This window comes from Emiliania huxleyi, assembly GCF_000372725.1.
Source record: "Emiliania huxleyi CCMP1516 unplaced genomic scaffold EMIHUscaffold_23, whole genome shotgun sequence".
In the NCBI taxonomy this organism is placed as follows: domain Eukaryota; phylum Haptophyta; order Isochrysidales; family Noelaerhabdaceae; genus Emiliania; species Emiliania huxleyi.
Window position 1 is genome coordinate 753,799 of NW_005200333.1, and position 26,649 is coordinate 780,447.

General features: G+C 66.4%; 5 protein-coding genes across 5 annotated transcripts; 3 read left to right on the forward strand and 2 right to left on the reverse strand.

Moving 5' to 3' along the window:
* Positions 1 to 1,045: 1,045 nt before the first annotated feature.
* On the reverse strand, positions 1,046 to 2,199 carry EMIHUDRAFT_434981 (putative 3-hydroxyacyl-CoA dehydrogenase). The gene is made up of 2 exons (XM_005779577.1): positions 1,417 to 2,199; positions 1,046 to 1,248 (listed from the first exon to the last, which is right to left on the reverse strand). Exons 1-2 carry the CDS (start codon positions 2,113 to 2,115, stop codon positions 1,129 to 1,131), a joined length of 819 nt encoding a protein of 272 aa, XP_005779634.1. The 5' UTR covers positions 2,116 to 2,199; the 3' UTR covers positions 1,046 to 1,128.
* Positions 2,200 to 10,633: 8,434 nt separating this feature from the next.
* On the forward strand, positions 10,634 to 14,413 carry EMIHUDRAFT_450203 (hypothetical protein; the record flags this gene model as incomplete). Its single annotated transcript, XM_005779578.1, has 13 exons — positions 10,634 to 10,745; positions 10,807 to 11,342; positions 11,488 to 11,586; positions 12,252 to 12,389; positions 12,536 to 12,601; positions 12,669 to 12,842; positions 12,920 to 12,949; positions 13,019 to 13,185; positions 13,290 to 13,464; positions 13,583 to 13,699; positions 13,750 to 13,889; positions 13,976 to 14,034; positions 14,141 to 14,413. The coding sequence occupies 13 exons, from the start codon at positions 10,634 to 10,636 to the stop codon at positions 14,158 to 14,160; spliced, it is 1,833 nt and encodes a 610-aa protein (XP_005779635.1). The 3' UTR covers positions 14,161 to 14,413.
* A 721-nt stretch (positions 14,414 to 15,134) lies between these two features.
* EMIHUDRAFT_205187 (hypothetical protein) lies at positions 15,135 to 18,316 on the forward strand (the record flags this gene model as incomplete). The annotated part of the gene is made up of 3 exons (XM_005779579.1): positions 15,135 to 15,246; positions 15,308 to 17,852; positions 17,968 to 18,316. 3 exons carry the CDS (start codon positions 15,135 to 15,137, stop codon positions 18,314 to 18,316), a joined length of 3,006 nt encoding a protein of 1,001 aa, XP_005779636.1.
* A 554-nt stretch (positions 18,317 to 18,870) lies between these two features.
* Positions 18,871 to 19,111, forward strand: EMIHUDRAFT_205188 (hypothetical protein; the record flags this gene model as incomplete). Its single annotated transcript, XM_005779580.1, has 2 exons — positions 18,871 to 18,891; positions 18,956 to 19,111. The coding sequence occupies 2 exons, from the start codon at positions 18,871 to 18,873 to the stop codon at positions 19,109 to 19,111; spliced, it is 177 nt and encodes a 58-aa protein (XP_005779637.1).
* A 1,761-nt stretch (positions 19,112 to 20,872) lies between these two features.
* On the reverse strand, positions 20,873 to 25,350 carry EMIHUDRAFT_100360 (hypothetical protein; the record flags this gene model as incomplete). Its single annotated transcript, XM_005779581.1, has 6 exons — positions 20,873 to 22,003; positions 24,087 to 24,707; positions 24,764 to 24,844; positions 24,927 to 24,965; positions 25,004 to 25,023; positions 25,137 to 25,350. 6 exons carry the CDS (start codon positions 25,348 to 25,350, stop codon positions 20,873 to 20,875), a joined length of 2,106 nt encoding a protein of 701 aa, XP_005779638.1.
* Positions 25,351 to 26,649: the final 1,299 nt, after the last annotated feature.

Below are 26,649 nucleotides of genomic sequence, written 5' to 3' on the forward strand. Positions count from 1 at the left end.
AGCCCCCCCGGGGGGGGGGGCCACCCGGGGGGGGGGGCCCCCCGAGTTTGGGGGGGCCCCCCCGGGAAGGGGCCCCCCCGGGAACGGGGGGGGGGGGGGGGGGGTTTATTCGGGGTTAACGGGGCTAAAAAGGGCCCTTTTTTCCCCTTTTGGGGGGGGGGGGTCCCCCCCCCCCCCCCCACCCACCCACCACCACCACACAGGCCACCGGGTCCCTCCCTCCCCTCCCTCCTTTCTTGGGGCCCCTTTGGACGGGGGGCTTCCCCCCCCCCCCCCCCCTACCCCCCCCCCCCCACCACCAGCCGCGATGGAGGAGGTGCGGCATCTCATCGACGCCCCGCACATGTCCGAGACGGCGCGCCAGCTGCTCTCGCAAGACTTGGCCGACTTCAGCTCGTGCGCGCTGTCGCAGCTCGCCGCCGCCGCCGCGCCCGCCGCGCCCGCGGAGGGTCGGCCGGACAAGGTGCTGGAGGAGCAAGCGGCAGAGGAGGTTGTCGAGGTGGGTGTGGCGGACCCGCCCGACGGCGTGCTGCCCCTGCCTAAGTAAGACTGAGTACTCAACAATGAATAGGTGGCGAGGGCGGATAGCGACGTGCTGCGCGCGAGCCGCTCCGTCGGCGCCGCCACCACGCGGAGCGAGCCGCGATCCGACTTTGGCGCGACCTTCGACAAGATGCTTTCTCTCGCGCCCGGCGCCGGACGCGTGCAGGCCCGCCCCCCCCCCTCCCCTACCCCGCGGCGCTCACGCCGCGGCCTCGTTGCGCGACAGGCACGCACACCGAGGAGGAGCTGCTCGGCGCGGCCATCGGCGCCTTCACCGACGCCGGCTGGGCGTGAGGGGGGCACGGCGGGGGGATGCGCGCTTGCGCAGGGCAGAGGGCGGGCGGGAGGAGCTGCGGCGGGTTCGCCGTGTGCTGTAATTAGCTGCGGCCGGCCTGTGCATTCACGGGGATCGCACCCAAACGCACAAGGCACGACATGCCACAAGCTGCTGGCGGGCCCGGCGGCGGCGCCATGCCGCGTCGGTGCGGGGCGGGGAGAGAAGTGACAGTACACTTTGAAGATTGAAAAATAAAAACCTGGGGTGCCTCTGTGCCCGAGGGTCAGACGCTCTCACACAGTGCACACTTACTTGCGGTAGTCGTAGAAGCCGCGGCCGGACTTCTTTCCCAGCCAGCCCGCGTTGACGTGCTGCACGAGCAGCGGCGAGGGGCGGTACTTGGAGTCGCCCAGCTCCGAGTGCAGCACCTGCGGCCGGGGCGCGGTCAGACGTGGGTGAGTCGACAGCGGCCGGACCAGCAGCGAGTTAGGGCACAACACCGTGCCCCGCGGTTGCAGCCTCCCGCCTCCCACCCCCTCGGGCCGGTCTCGGCAAATGACAATTACGTGCGTGTCTGTCCGCAGGGGAGGTCGCGCCTGCATGATGGCGAGGCACGTGTCGAGGCCGATGAAGTCGGCGAGCGTGAGCGGCCCCATCGGCACGTTGGTGCCCAGCTTCATGGACGTGTCGATCGCCTCCACCGTGCCGATGCCCTCGTACAGAGTCTGCACGGCCTCGTTAATGTACGGCATCAGGATCCGGTTCGCGATGAAGCCGGGGATGTCGCGGCTCTGCGTGCAGGTCTTGCCCATCGCAGTGGCGAGCGCGAGAGTGTCGGCGAGCGTCGCCTCGCTCGTCGCCAGCCCCGGGATCACCTCCACCAGCTTCATCACTGGCACCGGATTCATAAAGTGCATGCCAATCACCGCCTCGGGCCTCGCCGTGGCGGCCGCCATCTTGGTGATCGAGATGGAAGAAGTGTTGGAGGCGAGGATGGCGCCGGACGGCGCGACGCTGTCCATGGCGCGGAACAGGTCCAGCTTCAGGCCCACGTTCTCCGTCGCCGCCTCGATCAAAAAGCTGGCACCGCCAAAGGCGGACATGTCGGTCGAGGTTGTGATGCGCGCGAGCGCCGCTGCCTTATCCGCCTCCGTCAGGCGGTCCTTCGCCACGTCCTTCGCCAGCAGTTTGTCCATCAGGCCCATGCACTTGTCCAGCTGCTCCTGCTTGACGTCCACCAGCACAACCTTGCAGCCGGCCTGCACCGCGGCTACCTGCGCGATGCCTCCGCCCATCTGCCCCGCACCCAATACGCCAACCACCGGCGTGCCTCGCGTGGAGCAGTGCCGGGCAGCGCTGCGTAGGACGGACTGACGGGGCAGCATAAGACACCTCGAGTGAGACGATGACAGGCTGGTTGGCGGAAGCGCCGGTGTGAGGCTTGCAAGGCTATCGACCCAAAAGACCTCGCGGGGCGAGAGTACACGTTCGCACGTCGAGGGTCGCGCCGCCGATGCCTGCCTCGTACCGCGACGGTCCGCGTATGTGTGCATGCCTCCTGACCGCCACGGTCACGGCCGCTGCGCTCCGGACAGGTTCGTTCGACGCGCTCGACCGTGATCTGGCTCGGCGGCCGCCGCTTTCTTTGGCGTCGAGCGCCCGGTGGTGAGCGCCTCTCACGGCCTTTCCAGCAGGCCGTTCGCTGCCCCGGCGCAGCCGCACCGACCCCCACGGCCCGCCGCACGCGCGCGGGCGCGGCTCGCCGCTCCTTTCTCGAGGCTGGCACCGCCGTCGAGCACCGCGCTGCCACCGACAGCGCACCCGCGCGGCCGAGGCGCCCCTCGCCGGCGCGTGCGGCGAGACGGCGAGCGTGTCGGCGCGCCTTCCGGCCGCCGCACGGCGGACGGGCCGCCCGTCGAGCCGCGCGGCGCCGAGCGAGCCCAGCGGACGCCCTCACCGCTCCGTCGGCGGGTCGTCCGCCACGACGGCCGGCCTCTCTCCTCTCGTCCGCACGCCGCCGCCCGGCCGGCCGCGCGCGGCGAGGCGGCGCCGTGCGCCACGCGCTGTCGCGTCGCGCGGCGACAGTGCAGTGGCACAAGAGCCAGCATGAACTTCTATGTGTCCCTGTCTCCGTCTGGTAGCCTCGTGACACAGCCTCAGCTGCTCTGCAGCGCACACACGTGGAGGGTGAACACGCTGGTAAGGACCGATGGCGAGCGCAAAAAGTCATCACAAGACACGCCACTCACTCGCCCGTGCACACACGACACGTGTGCTCTGGGAAGAGCGCGCAGATCGCGGGGTCGTGGCAGAGCACGCAGGTGCACCGCTTTGCGTGCGCTGCCACTCGCTGCTCGCGCAGCGCCGCGTCGCGATCAGCCGAGTCTGCGGCCTCAACCCGTGCAGCCCGCGCGGCGCGTGTGGCCCCAGAGAGGCCCCCACCCTCGCGGACTGGGGTCTGACATGGGGGCCGGAGTGGCGAGGCGGGGCACCCGTCCCGCAGGTGCCTTAGGTACCATGCGCTGTGGCGCTGTGGGTTTGTTGTGGTCGCCTGTGCGTTCACCCGCCACCCGTCGTGGCTGCAGTACGGGCAGGTGTCGACACGTGCTGCCGTGGCGGCGGCCGGCGGCCCCTCCGTCCGCTGGCGCTGCGCTGGCGCCGGCATAGCATCTGCACGCCCAGTCCCGGCGGGGGCCACTCCTCGCTCTGCTCGCTCGGCACGCGGCGCGGCGGCGGCGTGTGCCGGCGGGCAGCACTTGATCGCGTGCAGCTCGAGCCCGCCGCTGGGCGTCCGCGTCACGGGAAGGCGGAACTTGCGAGCCGGAGGTGCGTTCGGACGGTTCACCGGGAGCTCGACGTCAGCGACAAAGACGTGCTTGCGGCATGCGTGGCACATCATCGCGTCGGCCTCGGGTATGGACTTGCCCGCGTTGGCGGCTAGCAGTAGCTCGTCTGCAATCTCGACGGCGCGCTCCGGATCTGTGGAGAGCAGCATCGTCCTTTCGCTTGCGCGCTGACTTGCGCCGCCGCGCGCCGCCTCGTTCGACTTGTACACGGACGCACTGTCCTCCGTCGGCGCCGCCGTCGTCGGCGCCGCTGCGTACTTTGCGAAGAGCGAGTCCGCAGTGGCGCGGCCGGGCCCATCTGCGAGCGCCCGCCAGACCACTGAGAGGTCGGTGGCGCTCATTTCGAGCGTCCATTGGCGGGCGTCCCGGATAGGCAGGTTGTCGGCCGAGACTAGCTCGACCGACACCCACCTCTGCGCGCCGCCCTGGCTGCTGCCGGCCACATCACGTCGCTCGATGGCAACAGGCGAACAGAGGCCGAGGACGAGTCGAGTGCATTCACTGGAGGCGGCTGGTGGCGTGGCGGCGGCGAGGGTAACGGAGGTGGGAGCGGCGGCGGGAGCCGTCACGGTGACGGCGGCGGCGACGAGGGCGGGGGTCCCGGGAACCGGCGACGTGATTACCTCACCTATCGCAGCGCTGTCCTGCCCGTCTGGCGAGACGATTGGCGGAGGAGGCGCGGCTGCGACGTTGCTGGCCGCCGTGGCACCCTCCTCGCCTCCCTCCACCGGCGGCGGTGCCTCGGCCTCGCGGCCGAGGCTGCAGACGCCGTTGAAAGGCAGGGAAAAGCGGTGGACTTCCCCGTTTACAGCCCCTTCGAAAATGAAGACGCGCTTAGCCCAGCTGAGCTGAAATTTTGAGGCTGAGACATCGAAGCGGAGGGTGCCAATCTCCATCGCCGTGACACTCAGCAAGTTGGTCGGCGATGGCGGCTTCGGCTTTAGAGACGGCGGGCCGCGCCTCGGCCTTGGCGCCCTTCGCCATTTCCAAAACAGTGGCCGCCCGCAGCTCGGCACGCTTTCGCGTCTTTGCCGCCCGCACCGCCTTTGCGAGCGCCTTGATGCCATCTCGGGAGAGCTCGGGGCTGCCGCCATCGTCGTCGCTGTCGCCGTCGCTGTCGCTGCCCGAGTCCGCCGCCGCCGCCGCCGCTGCCACCGCCGCCGCCGCCGCCTCCGCAGCGAGCAGCTCCGTCTCCTTGCGCGTGTACTCCTCCTCGCCTGCGCGCCGCACCGCCGCCTCGTCGGACGACTTCTTCTCGTGCGCCTTCGTTGCCGCCGCCGAGAGCGAGATCGCAGCCAGGCATTCCCAGCCCGAGCCTGCGCGGTTGTTTAGCTGAGTTGCCGCCGACTTTTGCGCCCGCGCACCTTGCGACGCGTCCTTTATGCTCTCAGCGAGTTCGCCCGCCGATCGGCGCTTGCGCACGGCTGTGCTGGTCAGCAGGCTAAGCGCGTACGCGGCCTCGTCGGCCGTCAGCATGCGGCACACGCCGCGAAGAGCCGCCTTCCTCCCCGAGTTGTCCAGTGCGCCGAACGCAGCCACAGTTTCGAGGCCGCTCTCCTCCTCGTCGTCGTCCGCGGCGGCGGCGGCGGCGGCCGTCGAGACGAGAAGCGGCCGCAGCCGCAGCAGCAGCGGCACGCCAGCGAGCACGCCAAAGTGGCAAAGGAGGAGGGCGTCAACGTCGGCGACGAAGGTGTAGAGCGGTGGCAAACCTTTTGCACGTGGCCGCACGTCGAGCGAGATGAGCCGCGGCATCAGTGCCGCGTTTTCACCGCTGAAAGCCTTCCGGTAGAAATGTGCAACGCCCTTCTTGTTGACGGCACGGTCGTCGGCGATGGCAGAGACAACGAGCAGGTCGCGGCAGCAGACGGCTGCAGCTGGTGTGCTCCCGTCAACCATTACGGCCGGAGCAAATCGGATCGGAATGCCGTCAAAATCGACAGTATGTAGGTCGGCCGAGGAGATACTCCGGTGGAGGTAGGCCTCCATTATGCGATGCCAGCGACGCCGACAGGGGAGACAAGGAACCTGCTGACAAGGAACAGCAGCGCCAGCGTGCACTCTCCGCACACTCTCTAGTCTCTTCCGTTCGATCGTGACCGAGGCTTTACAAGTATTGTATCTTCAACTATTGAGCCGGAGAGTGAGTGAGAGGCAGTGAGTGAGCCGGAGAGCCGCGCCCGGCGCCGACGCACCGCAAACAAACACACACTCACACGCATGCAGTTTGGAGCCGTGGGACAGCACTCGCTCAGCCGACTGACCGCACCAGGCAATGGGTACAACATACGAGAAAAAAAGAGCGGAATGCCCGTTGCCCTTGTTGGAAGGCTCGTAGATGTGGAGGGTGTGTCTGTCACCTCAAGGTTCGCGTGCTTCGGAACAACCGACCGGCAAGGCTGACGCTCAACAGCACGGACAGCATCATCTCCGCTTCCGTCTGATGCCGCTCTCAGCAGGGCAGAGGTGCTCACCTGGTGGAGGCGGCCAGTTGGAGTGAGAGACGCAAGTCGGGGCACGTTAGTGGCCAGGAATAAATTGTCCCCGCACGCACGCAGCAATATGTGCCAAGGCGGGCCGCATGGGAGGGAGGTGCGAACGCATCCCGCGGCGGGACCCCGCGCATGGCGGCGCGCGGCGGGTGGATAGCAGCAGGGTGGGATCTAGGGAGGAGGCGGGCGGCCGCACCAGACAAGCACGGCAAGTAGACAGAGTTGCCATCGAGAGTATGCCTGCGCAAAAGAAGGGCGAAGGGGAGGGTGGAGGGTCAGCACTCTGAGGGTCAGCACCCTGACCAAGGGCCAATGACGGAATGCGCGGCGGGACCGTCGGCTGAGGAACTGCCGGGTTAATATCCCCGGGTTACGCTGCAGCGTCGTGATCTCACCGGTGGATAGGGGCAGGGCTGGGCGCTGTGGGGCACGCACCGTCAGTCGCCTTACACTGTTGAGGGTTTTCACCGCGCGACTGCCTGCGCCGTGGCAGAGGGCGCGTCAGATGGACTGCAAACGATGTGGCGCGCAGCGCGCGCGCGTGGGGGCTGAGCCGCTGCACTGCAATGGGTTTTGGGAATACTCACACCGCATTGTGTGCAACGTACGGACGGGTGGGGGGTTGGGACGCTGGGGGAAGCACCTCGCTCGACGACGTGCCTGCACGGCGGACGCCTCAAAGAATTCTTCTCTCACGCGTGTCGTAGCATATTGTTGGCAAACGTGTGGTGTTTATTACGCAGTGAAATCTCGGGATTTTTTCTTTTTTCTTAGCCTCTCCAGTCGACTCCAGCTGCTTCAGCTGGCAGGGCTGATGCCGCCCGAGCGGTCCACGCCACCCGTCCAGACCGTGCGAACCACGCTCGCGCAGAAATCCCGCGCCAGGTCCACCGCTCCGACGCTGGCCCGGCCGGAGATCGCCGTGAGGCGGGACGCGGCGGCTGCTGCGCAAGTCGGCCCTTCCCGGCAGCGCGTGCACAAGCCCATCTCAGAGGAGCAGCGGCGCCGTCTCATGCTGTGCTTCTTTGCCCGGCGTCGGAAGCTGGAGCAGTGGGCGCGCGAGCGCCGCGTCGTTCCGCGCATCCGCAAGCGCGACGGCAAGATCGTGCGGCGCTGGAACAAGCCGATGCCGCGCATGGACTGGTCGCTGATCGCTGAGTCGCACCAGTTCGGCATCTACCGCTCGGTCAGCAGCGTCAAGGCGTGGTGGGCGAAGTTTACGGCCTACGCCATCGCGAACCGGCTGGTGCGCTCCCGCCCCGCGGAATATCCTACCACGCACGGCTCCTCGCCCCACCTGTGACCCTCGCCGCCCTTCTGTGCAGGCCACTCGCATCGACGTTCGGGTCCCGCCGGCTGAGCCGTGAAGGGGCAGCAGGCACAATTAGGCACGAGGAGACCAGAGATAGCGCGATAGGGAGAGGGAGAGTAGGCATAGATGCCGCGAGCGGCCTGGGCTTTGGCGCCCGCCGCTGCGGACGATCACAGGGAGTGCATTCCCGTCGGAGCCTTTGATGTGCGCCGATGGGACTGGACACCGCGATACAGTGTTATGCGAGCGGAACTCGGTGAGAGGCAGCGATCGGTTACTCTCGCGCTTTTTTGTGTGAGATATGTGTGTGTGTACCGCGCACGTGGCCGTCAGCGTGTGTCACAAGTTTGTCTCTCGTGTCTGCGGTGACTCGGGGTGTCTGGGTCGTCTCACAAGCGCGACGCGAGAAGGACGGGAAAAGCGTGAAAGACGATCCACGCCGCTCTCGCGCCACGCCACCCGACGTGTTCAGCGACACTGGCGAAGGTCTGTAGACCCAGCTCGTGAGACGCGTGCTGGGCAACACCAATGTACGCTCGAGACAATACGACGCACAAAGACGGATCCGAAGAGAGCGCACGCTCGGAGCACCATCCGCGCGTGGCGCACGGCGCCGCCTCGCCGCGCGCGGCCGGCCGGGCGGCGGCGTGCGGAGGAGAGGAGAGAGACTGACGACCCGCCGACGGAGCGGTGAGGGCGTCCGCTGGGCTCGCTCGGCGCCGCGCGGCTCGACGGGCGGCCCGTCCGCCGTGCGGCGGCCGGAAGGCGCGCCGACACGCTCGCCGTCTCGCCGCACGCGCCGGCGAGGGGCGCCTCGGCCGCGCGGGTGCGCTGTCGGTGGCAGCGCGGTGCTCGACGGCGGTGCCAGCCTCGAGAAAGGAGCGGCGAGCCGCGCCTGCGCGCGTGCGGCGGGCCGTGGGGGTCGGTGCGGCTGCGCCGGGCTCTCGTGGGTGGCTGGGAAGCGCAGCAGGCGTGTGTATTTGGTCCCGCTCTCGGGGCGGCTGGCGGGCGACTTTGAGCGAGCCGATGCTCCGCGACGCGGTTTCGCGACGCGATGCGCTCAGAGCATATGCTGCGGGACCTCTACGGCTGGACGCGTACCGAAGGGGCGAAGGCCAGCGACGCGGGGCGGCGAAATGGGCCTATACCCCCGCTCTGCCACTGTGGCCCGGGGGTATGCAGTTTCGCTCGCCCCCCGAGGTGTCTTGGGTCGCCTTCTCTATCGCGCGCGGAAATTCTTTTTTGGATAAATTCTTTTTTCTGAATTTTTCTTTGTCACCGGCCCCCCCTCTAGATGGGACGGCCGCCTCCAGAGTCTGTCTAGTTCTCCAGGATGGTCCAGTTCTTCTGGGGCGCGCGGCACGGCGGCACCCCCATCCTGAGCGCTCTCGCCGGGGACGGGTCACAGCTCTGCAGCGTCTTGTAGGTTTCCGACGCCTGGTGGAAGAGGCCACGAGTCCAGTGCGTCGGAGCTGCGCGGTAGAGTTCCTTGCGCGGAAAGTGACGGGAGAGCACGCCGCCGAGGGCGAGCGCCGAGAGTTGCTGGTCCATTGGCCGTCGGCCGCACGCCGCCGTCCGGTTAAGAGCGATGTCCACGGCGGAGCGCGTGAGGACGTAGGCATGGAGGCACTCGGGGTGCTTGGGCGCGGAGCACCATCCAAGGTGCACAAAGTCTGCCGTGTCGGGGGCCTGCGGGGTAACGGGCTGAGTTTGCTCTGCTTGTCAGTCTCGGGCGCTGCCATCGGGCCTCAAACCTCGTTGAGCGCCGCCCCGAGCGCGGCACCTCCGTTGGCGACGGCGAAGCGTGCGTCGTCCTCGAAGGCAAGGACGGCGGTGGCAATGCCCCGCTCGAAAAAGCAGTGCCGCGCGTGCTTGAGCAAGTGGGCATGCGCCAGGTTGACCAGGTAGTCGCTGGGCCGTTTGATCGCGTCGCACCTGCGGCGCGCCTCACCCCATCTGAGCTTTGAGGCGGGGAAACGCAGCAACGGCACGCCCAGCGACTGCTCGAGGAGCCTCAGGTTGTCCGACCGCCGCCCACTGTCAATCACGCTCACGAGGACTCGGGCCAGCGCTCCCCCGCCCGGCCTTTCGCAGCTCAGCACGTTTGGGTACCCAGCAGCGGATGTGCAGCCGGCCACAAGCGACGTGCTGGGCCGATCAGCCGTAGGCGACGGGCACAGTGGCTTTGGCGGTTGCGGCATGAGGGAGCTTCTGTGAGCCGCGAAGAGTTCGACATGAACATTAGGTAACATTAGTAGTAACATTAGCTTTGAAACTTAGCGGGCCCCTTCGGCATCGGCACGGAGCCGTCCGGAGGCGCCCCGGTTCCTTTTTTCGCGAATTTGGGGAAACCCGCTAGACGGCTAGGTAGGAGGAGGAGAGCGTCGGGAGAGCTCCGAGCAATGTCCAACCAACCAACCAAGCAAGCGGTCAAGCTAGCTAGCTAGCTAGCCTTCCTTCCCTTCCCGTTCCTATCCTTCCGGCCCTCCCTCCTTCCTTCCCCCTCCCTCTAGCCCTCCCTCCCCTCCCGGCTGACTGACTGAAGAGAACAAAAGCGTGATTTCTCTTTGGTTGAGAATTCTCCTGGCTGAATGCCAACCCCTACTCGACGATGGCGGTGGCGACGGAGGCGGAGGACGAGGTGGAGGCTGCGGTGGAGGGGGCGCTGCGTGGCGACGACGAGGTGGAGGTTGAGGTGGAGCAGGAGTCGGAGTCCGAGGCGGGAGCGGAGGCTCCGAGCGACGACGATGAGGGTTGCGCCGCCACCTCGGGGGGTTCCTCGGCCGCGCACCCCGCTCCGACGGTGGCCACGGAGGCAGAGGGGCACCGATTAAAATTCTCCCATTAAGCTAGCGCGCGATACACACAGCTAAAAGTACAAGCTCGTACACACTGAGAGAGAGATTCGTTCAACGGCGACACGTGACGGCTTCTTTCTCCGTCTCCGACTGCGCTGACGAGTGGTAGGGCCCCCGGGGGCCCTAGAAAGCGCGCCTCACTCTCCCTTTTCTCCCACAAGTGCCGACACTGCAAACGGGATGCCTAGTGCAGCAACACTACGGATTTCGGTTTCATTCAAATATAGGAAAACAAGGAAACCCGCTTGCCGTCCATTCTCGTCCATTCCGCTTGCAGCCTGCCATCCCGGCCGGGGTCTTCACCTGCCATGTGCCGCTGGCTCGTTTATTGTGGGAGTGACCCGATCCTGATGTCCGACCTCATCTTTGCGCCGACCAACTCGCTCATTCACCAGTCGTTCAACGGAGGGTTCCACCCTGGTGCACCGCCCAGAGAGATCTCTGCGCACCAACAAGCATTCACCATTGCCTCTGCTTCCAGGCCTCTCCGACCAGAACAACATGCAGGACGGCGCTCCCCGCGAGACACTCCTACGCAACTCGCATCTCATCGTTGGCGTCGGTTGTCCCCGCGAGCGCTTCTGCGCAGCCCTCACCTCACCGAATATTGCCGGCGACATGGCTCGGGTCGGGGCCGCCGCGTCGGCGCACGCGATCGGCGAGTGTGAGGACGCGACCGAAGAGTGCAACGAGTGCACGACCGGCTGCAACGCATCCTCGCTCAACTCGGCGACGGGCGAGGGCGTCGCCCGGTACGCCGGCTTCTCGCGGGCCCGGACATCGGGGGCAGCTCCGGCGGAAAGCATGGCAGAGACGCGGTGCTCTGACGCAGTCGTCTGCCGCGATGAGATCTCGTGGTCGAGCGCGTCGCCGCGCACCAACTTCACGCAGCTCCTGCCTCAGACTAGCCACGGCGACAACGTGCGCCGCAAATCCATCCTCGACAAGATCACCAGTCTCATGGCGCTCGTGCAGGGCTCGCTCCGCTGCGCGCTCGCCTCGGGCACATCCGACGCGGTCACCCCCATGCTGCTCCTTGTGCTCGCCCTGCTGCTCCTTCTCTGGCCGCCCACCCTCCGTCCCGTGAATTTCGCCCCACGTCCGCTCTCGGTCCCCATGACCGTTAGCGCGTTCCTGACGCTCGCCCGCCCGCCGCCTCGAGGAGCAAGGGGAGGAGACGGCAGCGGATATCGTCGACGGCTTCCTCAAGCAGCACGCGGACTTCGTCGCCGAGCTGCGGCGTGCAAACCTTGATGAGAAGGTCATCAAGGCGATGCTCGAGCTCGGGCAGGATTTTCGGCTGCCGGCGCTCGCGTAAGGCGAACGAGCGTCAATGGCATCTCTCCGCCTAACTCCATGTACTCCCAAGCATCGCACTCTCTTGCCCTAAGGCGTAAGGCGAACGAGCGTCGGCGGCATCACCTCGCCTACTCCTATCCGCGACTCCCCAGCATCGCATTCTCTCACCGCCCTGCCGCCGCCACCGGACGGCGCCGTCGAGCGCCGCCGCCTTGCCGGCCGCGGCCGCGCTCTCGCGCTATCCTCCTGCCAGCTGCAGGCCAGGGCGGCGGCGTGCGGCTTTTCGCCGCCAGCGGCGCCGCCTCCCTCCGCCTCGCCGTCGCCGCCGCCTCCCTCCGTGTCGCCGTCGCCGCCGCCGCCCACGCCGCCGCCGCCTGCAACCCCGCCGCCGGCGGCGCCGCCGCCCACGCCGCCGCCGCCATCCGGCTCGCCGTCGCCGCCGCCGCCCACGCCGCCGCCACCTGCTCCCCCGCCGCCGTCCGCCTCGCCGTCGCCCCCGCCTCCCTCGGCATCGCCGTCGCCGCCGCCGCCTCCTTCGCCGCCGCCTCCTTCGCCGTCGCCGACGACCCCGCCGCCTCCTTTGCCGCCGCCGCCAACGCACCCCGTCCCCACTCCCACCGCCAACAGCTGAATGCGGACGGTTTTGGGGTTGGCTGGTACCACAAGCGGGGCGGCGCAATCTTCCGGTCGGTGACGGCCGCGTGGAACAACAGCAACCTGCGGGAGCTCTCCGAGTCCATCGAGTCACGCTGCATCTTTGCGCACGTGCGCGCCGCATCGGGCTCTGTTATCTCCGAGGTGAACTGCCACCCATTCCGCTACGGCGTTCAGGCCTGGAGGTGCCGTGCCGACGCAGCCGTGAACCGCGTCTCTTCACCGTTGCTGTTGTCACAGGCCGTCTGCTCTTCCAGCACAACGGACACGTCGAGGGCTTTGACCGCATCAAGCGGCGAGTGTTCGCTGCGATGCGCGATGACGTCCGCCACCTGCTGCAAGCGACTCGGCTTCTGGCGCCTCTCGGTTCACCTCGCATGACCGCTGCAGGTGTACCACTGGGTGCAGGGCACTACCGACTCGGAGGCGTGCTTTGCCCTCATCCTCTCCCTCATCGAGCCAGAGCTGCTTGCCGGTGGCGAGTGCGTGCCAGTGGCCGTGCTGCGCAAGGCGATGCTCAGCGCCATCGCAACACTCCGGGGCTTCCTCGCGGATGCGGGCGTGGTGGAGGGCGCTTCGACAGTTCTAAGCGGAGCGGGCCATGAATGGCATGTCGTCACAGCATCGGCCTCGAACGGCAGTTCAACTTTGCCCTGACGGACGGCAGTTCAGTGCGGCGGCGGCAGACTGCCAGCTGCACTGTGCGCGCATATTCCTCGTACACCTCTTGCGGTGAGCAGGTGGTGGTGGCGCGCTACTGCGACAAGGCTCCCGACATCCCGCCACCCTCTCTCTACTACGCGTTTGCGTCATCGCACCAGCTTCAGCTGCAACTGAGCCAGGCCTTGACCTCCAGCCGAGATGATGCTCAGGAACACACCTTTCGAAATCAGGCCCGTCTAAGCAGGTCCCGCACGGGCAGCTCACTCCGGGGCACGGCGCCACCGGGTTCGCTGTCGTCTTCTTATAGCCGATTGGCGTCTCGGCGCCGCATGCGTCTTCTGTGAGTAGGCTGAACCGCTTGTGTGCCGAGGGCGGCGAGGCGCCACAGAACCCAGGGCACGGCTCAACTTTTGGCTGCACCTGCCCAAAGTGCCGCAAGCTCGAGCAGACTGTAGAGGGCGGCGCCTTCATCTGTGCGTCTGAGCCACTCACCACCAATACAAGCGAGTGGTTCTTGATGAAGGAGGAGAGTAGATGCTGTCGGATAGAGCGCTTCTCTGGAACGGGAGGGAGGGGCAAATAGCATTCGGGCGGCGGGTCGCGGAACCTAGGACCAGCCCCTCGCGCGACGTCGCCGCCAGGAGAACTCGATGATCTCATTCACGGCGGGAACGCCTAGCGCGGACGACGAATCCGAGGCTGAGGAGTGCTCGCGGCTCAAGGCGATGCGTCTAGACCAGGCAACGCCTTGCCAACGGGTCAGAGAATCGGCCGATCTCGCTCGATCTCCCCCTCTTCTCGATCGCAGGCTGCCTTCTCCAAGGCCGTCTCTACCAAGGCTGCACGTAACCCCACCGTCACGACCTCGCCAGCGGTGCCGGCACAGAGCCCGAAGCGAAGGAGCAGTTGGGAAGCGCTAAGGTCCTTCGTCGACGAGCAGGGAGCCAGGCGCACCGCCCGTGCCGTTGCCCCAGCGCCCGCGCGGCGCCGCCCCACACGACACGGCGCTGACGCGTCTCGAATGATTCACTCAGGCCGGGGCCGGAGGCGGAGGCGGAGGCGCGCGCGCGCGAAGACCCGAAGTCCAACCTAGGTCCGTTGACCGTTGCCCCTCCTGCCGCACCACCGGGCCTTGTGCCGCGCCACCGGCGCCACCGCCCCCTCCCACCGCCCTGGTTTTGCGCGCGTCCTCTTCACAGACGTCGTCAGCCTCGACTAGCGCCTCGCGCCGCGCTGCACGACGGTCTCCGACGAGGCGTTTCACTCCCGATGCATGTGTTCGTCTTGATACGCTAACTACTCCAACATTGTCGTGCGTCTCTCTCTCTCTCTCTCTCTCTCTCTCTCTCTCTCTCTCTCTCTCTCTCTCTCTCTCTCTCTCTCTCTCTCTGACAACTGCGATGCGCTTCGCCGAGACCTCGATAGAGTAGTGCTGAAGGCGCTCTTTTTGAACGAACAAAAATGTTCCCCTTTATCCCCCGACGGCGTGCGCGTGCGTGAGAATGCGACAAGGGACCGCTCGAAAGGGACCATTGGGTTGTTTGAATTTAAACGAAAGCGCTCTCAAAAGAAAAAGCTGACAGCGGCGGACTCGCCGACGACTCGCCGCTGGTGACCGCGCACCGACGCGCCCGTTGCCAATGAGGCGGAGGACGAGGTGGAGGCTGCGGTGGAGGGGGCGCTGCGTGGCGACGACGAGGTGGAGGTTGAGGTGTGGAGCAGGAGTCGGAGTCCGAGGCGGGAGCGGAGGCTCCGAGCGACGACGATGAGGGTTGCGCCGCCACCTCGGGGGGTTCCTCGGCCGCGCACCCCGCTCCGACGGTGGCCACGGAGGCAGAAGGGCTCCGATTAAAATTCTCCCATTAAAGCTAGCGCGCGATACACACAGCTAAAAGTACGTACAAGCTCGTACACACTGAGAGAGAGATTCGTTCAACGGCGACACGTGACGGACGGCTTCTTTCTCCGTCTCCGACTGCGCTGACGAGTGGTAGGGCCCCCGGGGGCCCTAGAAAGCGCGCCTCACTCTCCCTTTTCTCCCACAAGTGCCGACACTGCAAACGGGATGCCTAGTGCAGCAACACTACGGATTTCGGTTTCATTCAAATATAGGAAAACAAGGAAACCCGCTTGCCGTCCATTCTCGTCCATTCCGCTTGCAGCCTGCCATCCCGGCCGGGGTCTTCACCTGCCATGTGCCGCTGGCTCGTTTATTGTGGGAGTGACCCGATCCTGATGTCCGACCTCATCTTTGCGCCGACCAACTCGCTCATTCACCAGTCGTTCAACGGAGGGTTCCACCCTGGTGCACCGCCCAGAGAGATCTCTGCGCACCAACAAGCATTCACCATTGCCTCTGCTTCCAGGCCTCTCCGACCAGAACAACATGCAGGACGGCGCTCCCCGCGAGACACTCCTACGCAACTCGCATCTCATCGTTGGCGTCGGTTGTCCCCGCGAGCGCTTCTGCGCAGCCCTCACCTCACCGAATATTGCCGGCGACATGGCTCGGGTCGGGGCCGCCGCGTCGGCGCACGCGATCGGCGAGTGTGAGGACGCGACCGAAGAGTGCAACGAGTGCACGACCGGCTGCAACGCATCCTCGCTCAACTCGGCGACGGGCGAGGGCGTCGCCCGGTACGCCGGCTTCTCACGGGCCCGGACATCGGGGGCAGCTCCGGCGGAAAGCATGGCAGAGACGCGGTGCTCTGACGCAGTCGTCTGCCGCGATGAGATCTCGTGGTCGAGCGCGTCGCCGCGCACCAACTTCACGCAGCTCCTGCCTCAGACTAGCCACGGCGACAACGTGCGCCGCAAATCCATCCTCGACAAGATCACCAGTCTCATGGCGCTCGTGCAGGGCTCGCTCCGCTGCGCGCTCGCCTCGGGCACATCCGACGCGGTCACCCCCATGCTGCTCCTTGTGCTCGCCCTGCTGCTCCTTCTCTGGCCGCCCACCCTCCGTCCCGTGAATTTCGCCCCACGTCCGCTCTCGGTCCCCATGACCGTTAGCGCGTTCCTGACGCTGCTCATGCCCGGCGCGGCTGCAATTGCCGCCGACCAGTGGAGCAGCCCATCGATCCCGCCGTCGCCAGCTGTTGACTGGTTGGTACAGATGTCCGTTGGAGACATGTTCGCGGCGACAGCACTGGCCACCATCATCGTCGTTGCAGCCGCGACGCTCTGCGCTCCACGAAGTGAGCGGCTCGGGTATATTCGAGGCCTGCGCAAGCTGGGGAGCGACGCACTTATTCTCATGGCCCTGGTTCTCCCTGTCCACTTGGTGGCCTTCGGCTGTTGGGAGCGCTCTGGCATCAGCTCACATTATGTCATCATTGCGATATTCTTGCCCTTCGAGTGCGCTGTCTTCTTGTACGTTGCGGTCCGGTTGATCCTGTTCCCCGTCAGCGTGTCAACCGCGCTGGGCGCCCTCCGCCGGGACCCCGGTGCGACGCTGCAAATGGGCGCAGAGGCCATGCACATCAAGTGCCACACGTGGAGCGTGCGCAGGTACCTGATCTTTGGCCCGCGTGTCTGCTTCCTCACGTCGCACGCCGCTACCCATCAGGTGCTCACCAAGGCGAGGAACTTCCGCCGAAGCGAGGCCGCGAGGGACGCGATCACGTCGCCGCACACGATCCTCGGCAGCGGCGGCCTCAGCGACGTGTGGAGTCGCATCCGCCCGCTGTGCACACCCTTCTTCGAAGAGTATCAGTTCGTGAGCAAGACCGCGGCTGTCACGCGGCACGTGTACGAGGCCATCTTTGAGCAGATGCAGGAGCAGAAGCGCACGGGGAGACCCGTCGATTGGTTCCACCTGTGCAACCGCCTCGTGGTGGAGACCCATCTGCTCGTCCTCCTCGACGTCCACGTGCCCACGGGAGGCGCCAAGATCGGCCTCGGCCACGAGCACGCACCACGACCTAAGGACATCCCGCCAGGAGGCGGCGGCGAAGACGAAGAAGAGAAGCCGCGGCTCGCCTCGGACATTCTCGACGACGCACTCCATCAGATTGTCGGTAGTGGCCAGGAGCCTTCGTACGCGAGCACGGCATGCGCGCCCTTCCTGAACTTTCTGACCGAGCGGCTGCAGCTGCCGCAGAGCCAGCTGGGCGGCATCGAGGCCATCCTGGCGAGGGCACACGCGGCCGGCAAAATCTCCGCCATCGAGCGGCTGCACAACACACTGATGTTCATGATCGCACTGGCGCCGTCGGCGGGCGTGTTCTGGACCACGCTGCACCTCTACCGTGACCCTGGGCTCCTCGAACGCACGCGCGACGTCAAGATGAACGAACGGATGCTCGAATGCTGCATCACCGAGACGCTGCGCATGTACGCGCCGGTGCCCGTGATGCTGGCGCGCGAAGTGGTGAAGCCGACCACGCTGCGCTTCGGCAAGGGCTTCGGTCGGTCGCACGTCGCGTTCGACGTCGGCGACACCGTCATCATCTCGCCGATCCTGCTGCAGAACTCGCCGGAGCTGTGGGCCCACCCGACGACGTACGACCCGCTCCGCTTCAAGCGCAAGAAGGCGTCGGCGCACGTCGATCACGCTACGTACAGCACGCTCAAGGCGGCCGCAAAGATGCACACTGCACCGTCACGACGGTCGTCTAGCAGCGACGCGTCGTCGCGGGGGTCGTTGCGCAGCGACGCGTCCGATTGCGGATCTGCGATCGAGGAGCAGTCAATCGGGCAGGGGTTCGGGCCAGGGTCGACGGGGCGCAGAGAGGCGGAAGATCACGAGTCTGCGATCCATGAGGGGCAGTTCGGGCGGGGGGGCATGGGGCGCTGGACCTCGCACGCCAACAATCTGCGTGCGGAGACCTCTCTCCGGCGAGAGGAATCCTTCATCTCGTCCGCGATCAGGGAGAGCGACTCGCACTACTTCCCGTTTGGCTTCGGCAGGTGAGAGTGCCTGGCCCCACCGAACGCATAGCTATTGTGTGTTGCCTCCGCCCTGTGCTCTCTCTCTCTCGCCCCCGCTGACGACCGCCCTGTTCCTGTCCCCGCATCGTGGCAGCCACCGCTGCCTGGGCTCGAATTACGCCACGTGGTTGCTGTACACCGTCATCAACACGATAATCCGAGGCTTTGACGTGGAGCTGCAGGATCCCGAGGGGCTGCTCGAGCACGCGCAGCCGCACCAGCGCATCCGGCCGCACGTCTACAGCTTCCCCATCTCTTCCGTGTACGCGACGATCAATGCCCGCCACCACCGCCTCGCGGATGTGATCAAGGCCGTGGTGGCCTCGAACCAGCTCTTGCGCACCGCCGCGATCGTCGAGGGCGAGTGTGAGGACGATAGTGCGGATGAGGCGGACGAGCCATCGAATTACGACCACGTGAAAGCCGCCGATGGCCGCGGCTGAGGGTCTAGATGAGGGTGTGTGTGCGCACGTAATCGTCCGGCATCAGCTGTCAATCGCCCTCAGCCTCACCCTTCGCCGCGCCTATGCTATGTGACTGTGTATTGTGGTACGAGAGGTACTGTGTGGTACGGTATATGTGTATCGAGGGCAGGACCCGTCCTGCCTCGGGTCGTGAGTGAACACGTGTGGCGCAGCCGATTACGGCGGCACCACCACGCAGGGTGCCTCGAGGCTCGAGCCGCCCCCGTCAGTATACGGGGTATGGAGGGTGAGTTGACCGGGGGTTGTGCGCCGGGCCCTCCTGCTCGGCTCCAGCGAGTAGACAAGTCTTGTCATCAACAGAGTAGAAGGATCTGACCTCAGGGCTGATGTAACCAAGCGCTGGTACCGTGGTTTTACCTCACACCCATGGTCTCACACTGTGCCGGCAGTCGCCGAGCAGTGTGTCGCTCACACAAGCCGCAGCACAAGTGACTGAGGGCCAGTGAGGGCGAGCCCATCGCTGTGACAGCTGTGGCAGCCGCACTCTCCAGGCTTCTGTCGCAAAGAGCTGCATGCCACCGGGCGCTGTCGAGGTTCGCCGATGAGCGCGGCGCAGGTTAGGTAGAGATCGCGTGCTCGCCCGCCCGCCGCCTCGAGGAGCAAGGGGAGGAGACGGCAGCGGATATCGTCGACGGCTTCCTCAAGCAGCACGCGGACTTCGTCGCCGAGCTGCGGCGTGCAAACCTTGATGAGAAGGTCATCAAGGCGATGCTCGAGCTCGGGCAGGATTTTCGGCTGCCGGCGCTCGCGTAAGGCGAACGAGCGTCAATGGCATCTCTCCGCCTAACTCCATGTACTCCCAAGCATCGCACTCTCTTGCCCTAAGGCGTAAGGCGAACGAGCGTCGGCGGCATCACCTCGCCTACTCCTATCCGCGACTCCCCAGCATCGCATTCTCTCACCGCCCTGCCGCCGCCACCGGACGGCGCCGTCGAGCGCCGCCGCCTTGCCGGCCGCGGCCGCGCTCTCGCGCTATCCTCCTGCCAGCTGCAGGCCAGGGCGGGGCGGCGTGCGGCTTTTCGCCGCCAGCGGCGCCGCCTCCCTCCGCCTCGCCGTCGCCGCCGCCTCCCTCCGTGTCGCCGTCGCCGCCGCCGCCCACGCCGCCGCCGCCTGCAACCCCGCCGCCGGCGGCGCCGCCGCCCACGCCGCCGCCGCCATCCGGCTCGCCGTCGCCGCCGCCGCCCACGCCGCCGCCACCTGCTCCCCCGCCGCCGTCCGCCTCGCCGTCGCCCCCGCCTCCCTCGGCATCGCCGTCGCCGCCGCCGCCTCCTTCGCCGCCGCCTCCTTCGCCGTCGCCGACGACCCCGCCGCCTCCTTTGCCGCCGCCGCCCTCGCCGCCGCCGCCGTCGGCCTCGCCCTCGCCGCCACCACCGCCGCCGCCGCCCGATCTACCGCCTCCCTCCGCCTCGCCCTCGCCGCCGCCGCCCTTCGCGTCGCCATCCTCGCCGCCGCCGTCGGCCTCGCCGTCCCCGCTGCCGCCGTCGGCCTCGCCGTCGCCGCCGCCGCCGTCGGCCTCGCCGTCGCCGCCGCCGATCCCCGACTTTCCAGCCGAACCGCCGAGCTCGCTACCTTCCGCTCCGCCAGACTACGGTCCCGGCGACCTTCCAGCCGAGCCGCCTTCCGCCCCGCCAGACTTGCCGCCGCCGCCATCGCCGCCGCCGCCGCCGACCGCGCCCCGCTGCCGCCGATCCGCGAACCTCCAACTTATCCAGCCTCCGAGGAGTGCTATCCGGGCATCCCCGGTGGGCTGGCTTCCCGCCCGGGCATTTCCTCGGCTTTGGCAACAAAGGCGGGTGCCGGACCACGACGTGCGAGACTGGCCAGTTCACCGCCCTCCGGGGCATCACCACGTTTAACGCGTGCGCGGAAAGGATAAGGTGCCTCCGTGATGCCAGCTGCAAGGCGTTCGAGTGGTTCCCTCGACCCCGCGGGCTGCTCCCTTCCAGGGCACTGTGAGAGATCCACCGCGACGTCCCCGTGAAAACAGCGGCCGACTGCGGGGAGACCGGTCAGGCCCTTGACCACTGTTGCTGCACGCGGGCTTGAGAGTTGAGTATGCCGATCTCCCCCCACTCTCGGCGGACCGGAGAGCTGTCTCATTTAACATTGCCGAGGGCTTACTCCGCCTCCTTGCGTGGAACGAGAGCGAGAATTTAACGTAACAACAAAGTATAAACACAACTGTGAACTGGAACTGCCGCTCACGACTGCACTAGTTATACGCAACCAAGATCCACGGCTACTCTGTACAGGGGCACCCCCACGATCTCGATCACCGCACACCGCGGGAGACAGAGCGAAGACTCAAAACGTACAAGAGAGTCGCACCTCCAGCGGTCCGGGAGTGTCGCAGAGCCCCAGAGGGACACACATCCGCGGGTCGTATTCTCGCGGATCGCCGCGCACGCACGGGGGTCGCATGCACGTACAGCGCGATTATTCGCGCGGCGATGTGGGGGGCACTAGTATCTAGGGATCCGAAACTCCCGACCCCCGTGCTTGTAGTGCGGTGCTTCAAGTGCGGAGCGCCAACGAGACCTGCCTCCGGTAAGCTTGCTCCTTGGCCTGGCACGAGCGGAGGTAGACGTCTGCCACCAAGATGCCGATGGGAGCCCCCAACGCCATGTCCAATGGCCACAAGATCTCCACGGGCAAGAACGCGATGAATGGGGCCGCCAGCCTGGTGCCGAAGAATGCGCCGATGAGGCAACCTGTTGTCCGTATCATCCATTTCCGGTGCTCCAAGAAGCGCTTCTGGCGAGCGTGCAACCAGCCCATCCCCGCGCACCACAACGTGCAACACATCATCTCGAAGAAAGCAAGCTTGCCCATGAAGTCAGCCATCGGCGACCCTGGCCCACCTGCGATCGGCATGCTGGTACATTGCCCTAGAAACAACAAGATCAGCGACACGCGGCCCGTCATCTTATGGACGCCGTTGCCCTTCTCAACCGACCACGCCCGCAAGCCCTTCCAGAGCTGAAAAGGGAAGAGGAGGAACGAGAAGCACATGGCGAAGACATGCACCTTCAGCACCACCGTGCGTTTGATGTAATTACTGGCGATGTAGGACGCACCGGGCCAATGTGAGCTGTTCGTTCCTGCGTGGCCGACAAGCGAGCACTGCGGCATGGTTTCGGGGCAAGGTCCACGCTCCCAAGCGAACCATGTAGGCAAGAAATCCCAAAGTGCGTCGTACAGCCCGTTGACAACCTGGATGCCCATGACCGGGTCGTAATCGTAGCGCAAATTGAAGACGGTGATGGCCACTGTGATCACCATGCAAGCCGCGGGGAGCGAGGCCCAGGCCAGCATGGAGTGCCTCTTCTTGGCCAGCTCCCGCCACACCCTCGCCTCCGCGCCGCCACGGCGGCTCTCGGCGGCCTCCATGACCTGGATGAACTCGTCGAGCTCCAGGAAATGCGAGCCGTCCACGTCAGCCGCCGCCATGGCCTCCTCCAACTGCCGAGCGCCGTGTTCGAGCCCGACGACGTCGAAGATATGCCCGAGCTCGTCGATCGACAAGCGTCCGTCGCGGTTCTCGTCGAACTTCTCGAACAAGACGAAGTACTGCTTGTTGCGGTCGATGAGCGCGGCGCCACTGCTGTTGAATGACTCGCCGAGCCGAGCGAGAAGGGTTTGCATCTGCCGGCAGCAAGAGAACAGCCACTGCTGCAAGGGGAATACACCCTCCTAAAGGCGCTGACGTCACCTCCTGAAAGTCCGTCCGTCGGCCGCCGTTCGGATCACCTCTCTAGGCGTGCCGCCCAGAACACCCACGCGCGTGTCGCCTCGCTCCCAAAAAGGGAAAGAAACAGAAGCCCGGACCCCGCCGGAAAAAATCAAAATTTGATGTTTAAGGATTCAGATTACCCGCTTTTTGAGATTCGCCTCGCGACTACCCGGCGATGTTTTCCTGCTTAGCGCAATTTCCGTCAAACCAGTTTACCCAGTCTCCCACAATTCATGTTTCAGCTTCGGGCTAATTATTTTTTCGCACACAGTGCGAGGGAATCTGCGAAAATTCTTTTTTCGCAGCACCGGCTAGAATGTCGGGAGCCCAGATCTGACGTTTGCTGACGTTGCTCTCCACCCCGCTCCACCTCCGAGCGAGGTCGTCGCCTTCGAGCATCGCCTCGAGCGCGGGCCTCGGCGCGTCCGCGACGTAGGTGTCATCAAAAATGAGGGCGGACGGGTTGCGCACTTGCATCTCGAGGTGGGTCTAATACTTGCCTTTCGGGGAGGGGCCTCAGGCCGGCTAGCGCAGTGGCGCCCGCACGACGTCTTCCCCCCCTCCCTCGCGGCAGCGAGTAGGCAGCGAGTGGAGCAATCGAGCGCCTATAAGAAGGTACGTGAGATGGTGATGGGAATGGGTGGTCGGTCGGTCGGTCGGTCGGGCGGGCAAGCTGGGAGAGGCGGGCGGGCGGGGCGGGGCGGGCGGGCGGGGTGATCGGAGAAGTCGTATCCACAATCCGCAGCAGCGGAGCAGCCGCAGCAGCAGCTGCTGCAGCAGCAAGCTGCAACCTGCCGCAGATTGCTGCCGTTGTCTGCGCCGCGATCCGCCGCCGCGCCGCCGCGCCGCCGCCGCCTGCGCTCGCCGCCGCCTCGTAGACGACTCCTCTCGCGCTTGGAGAGCCGCGCAGCGGGCCGCGAGGTTGTGGTCAGAGAGCAGCAGGGTTGAGATCACAAAATTGGCCAATTTTGAGGTTGCTCGAGAGAGCCTGGAAATGGTCCCGCGCTGTAGCCCCGGTGCCGGCGCATCACACCTCAGCCTCGAGGGGCCGGTTCCGCCGCGCAGTCGAGCAGCAGGAGCTCGGGGGCAACTTTGTCGACAAACATGGTGAGGAAAATTTCGGCGAAGAAGCGGCACTGGCGGCACGCCGGGACGAACCCGGACCGGTCATATTGTTCAGATCCACGGCGGCGAGCCGCCGCGAGCCCACCGGAGAGCCGGGAGCCGCGGCACTAGACCGCGCCGCCAGCGAGGCGAGAGCAGCAGCCGACGACCGGCCGTGACATGGGAGTTAGAACGGACGGGGGGATTTTCTCCTTAAGAAGCTCCCTCGCACGAGACTTTGAATTTCGGCGGCGAATTTCAGCGTTTTGGTAACCGTTTTCAGTTGTTCTTGTTCTTGTTGCACATAAGCTGAAAGACCTTCCTCATAGACTAGCTCCGCGCGCCGCACCGGGGGTAAATTCACAGTAACAAGGTATCTGTGAAAGGAGAAAGCTGAAACCTCGATTTTCTACGTACTACGAACGAAGGTGGCTGGCGTGCTCCGCCGACACCGACCGCCTCCGCCACAGCCCCGGCGGCGCTGCACGTTGGAGCCTCTGGAGGCATGGCTACCCCAATCAATGCCCTGCGTGCTGCGAGCTTGAGGGTGTCCGCTGTCCCCGCGCGCTCTGAGCGCCTCGGCGACCCGGCTCTCGCGCACCCTTTGCTCTATTATACTATCTCGAAGTAGTGCATCTACGCAGACAAGCTCCAGTCTTGCGCTCTGACGTGCCGAGGCGTCGGCAGAGGGGATGGGGGCGGGGTTGACTGCAAAGGCTGCAAAGTGTCCCCCGCGAGTCGCAGCCACACGGGCTCCGGTGCTTTGCCGTCGGGGGGGGCGTCCTCCACCCTTTGCGAAGCTCCACCCTTTGCATCAGCAGCGGCGCCTGGGGTTGCACCGGATTCCCAGAGGGCGTCGCTCGCGGAGGCGAGGACGCTCGAGAGGCTGACCGACGCGTCCGAGTCGAGCGAGCTGAGAGAGCAGGCTGAGGGCGCCGGGCTGGACGCGATCTGCCTCGCCTTCTCCCGCGCCTCCAGCTCGCTCCTGCTCGCGGTGTCCGCAGCCGCGAAGGCCTCACGCACGCGCGCCTCTTCGTCGGTGGACACGACCAGGTCCATCGCCGCTCGGTAGTTGCGCCGGCCGATGTGGTAGGTCAGCCACCCTCGCCGCGCCGCCTCGGGGTCGCCCCCCTCGGACAGGAAGCGGGCCCACTCTCCGCGAGGCGGCGGCGCAGCCGGGGGCGCAGCCTGATACGCGCCGCCGGCCGAGCACGGTCCTGGCTCCGACGGCGCCGCTTCGGCCCACTCCTCGCTGCTCCGCCGCACGGCCTGCGGAGTGGCAACCACCGGCCGACTGCTCACGGCGTCGGCCCACAAGTCGCCGTCCGAGTCCGACTCGTCGAGCGTCTCCGCCGCTGCCTCGGCCTCTTGGCGCGCCGCCTCCGCCGCCGCCGCCGCCGCCGCCGCCGCCTCCGCCTCCGCCTCCGCCGCCTCCGCCGCCTCCGCCGCCTCCGCCGCCGCCGCCTGGAGGCGCGCAACACTGGCGCGGCCCAAGTTGCCGCGGTGGCGGGCCTGGGGTAGGGGGAGGGGCGGAAGGCTCTCAACAAGGCTCTAGCAAAGCTCCACACGATACCGCGGTGGCACTCCTGCAGCGCCGCTGCGGCGCTGTCCATCAACGCCTCCTCATACATCTCCTCAAGTGCCTCCGCCTGCGGGACCATATCTAGGACATGTCATGGGGCGTCGCCCCCCCGCCCCCTCCACGCCGCCTCCGCGCCGCCGCGCCTCCACCGCCCGCTTGCTTGCCCGCTTGCTCGCCTCGAGCCGCTCCTGTTCGCAGCACTCGCCGCGTGAAGACGCTCCCTCACAGCCGCCCGCTTGCCCGCTCCTCGAGACAGTGTACGCTCCCTGAGCTCCGCAACCCTCCGGCACATGACGGTCGTGGTGGAGCCGTCCTCCTCGTCGGAATAGGATCAGTTCGTCTGGCGCGCGAGGGGCGACTGGCGCGCGCCGAGAGGCTGCTCGCGAGGCCCAGCGGCAGCGGCGCGGGCGTGAGCCCGAGCGGCGTGTCGTAGTGCGAGTAGTCGTCCTCGGCCTCGGACGGGCCGTTAGGCAGCTTCATCTGGGCGGACGAGGCGGCGAGCTGTTCGAGGAAGAGCTGGCGAGAGAGCTCGGCGTCGCTCGCGGTGGCGTCGAGCGTCGGCACGGCGTGCATGAAACAGAGACCCCTCCCCACCACCCCAACCCCCCCCACCCCCTTGCTCCCCTTCCCCCCTCGGGAGGGCCGAACTGAGGCGCCCGAGGGGACCCCGCAATTCCCTTCCCCCCTCGGAGGGGGCCGGACGAGGCGTACCCCGAGGGCCCCACTCTTTCCTTCGCATAGCGGCCACTCTTTGGATCGCTGGTCGAGCGACCCGGGGGATGCCCCGCGCGCCTGACCCAGGCGCGAGAAACGAATCTGCGAGGCGTGGCCGCTTATGCGGCCCGATGGGGAGGAACGGGGCGAGCCCCCTCCAACCCACCCGCGCTAGGTCTCGGGTTTGACGCATGGGGTCACTCCCGCGCGACCTCGGGAACTAGCCGGGGCAGTCGGAGAAGGGGCAACTCCGTGCACTGACGGTCGGCCGCCAGAAAACACGCCTCCGTGGCTCGGGTTACACCAATCCTCGCTACCCAACGCGGCCAAAGGATATCCACCTCGAGAACCTCGAGAGAACACAGTGAGCGCCCCAGCACTTCACTACGCCCTCCGCGCGAAATCGCTAGTGGTGCTCTAGGAACGGTCCAGGAAGGGTCTAGGAACGGTGGGACCAGGAGGGCTCCAGGAACGGTCCAGGATGGAAGGGTCTAGGAACGGACCACGCTCGAAGCACCACCGCCAGGTGCTTGTCGAGCTCGGCTAGATCTCGCTCGTTCTCGGCTAAATCTCGCTCGTTCTTTTTTTGGAAAACTGTACCCCATGTCCCCAATGTACCCTACATTCGCTGAGGATGCGTGGCGGCTAGTGCAGGCGGCTGACATTTTCTTAGTGGATCACTGTTCTCAATCCGTTGCCTGACACTCCCTAGTGAATTGACTCTTCCTTCCTACCTACCTGCCTCCGTGCAATCGAAAAAAAAATCCAGGATTTGATGGGAAAAGTCTGGGATTTCCAGAGAACCAGAGAACCTGTACCCCATGTTCCCCGACGGCGTTTGCCTGACATCCACGCCAGGCAAGCCATGGCACTTTCCTCGTCCGCTCGCGCTTGCCGCGCCGCATTGCGCCCGACTATGCCGCCGCGAGCTGCACACCTAGACCCCCGCGACGCCTATTGCTCACGGAACCCGCCGCCCCCTCACCACCCCCACCGTGCGATGCGCTCTCGCTCGCGGAGCGGCTGTACCCCCCTCAGCTCGCACCGCCTGCCTACTCCCGCTCGCAGGTACCATCGAGGAGGGCGCGAGACGCGTCCGCTGCTGCCCATTCCCCACCCTTGTCCCGCGCGCGACCGCCCTCTCTCTCTTCTGGCAAG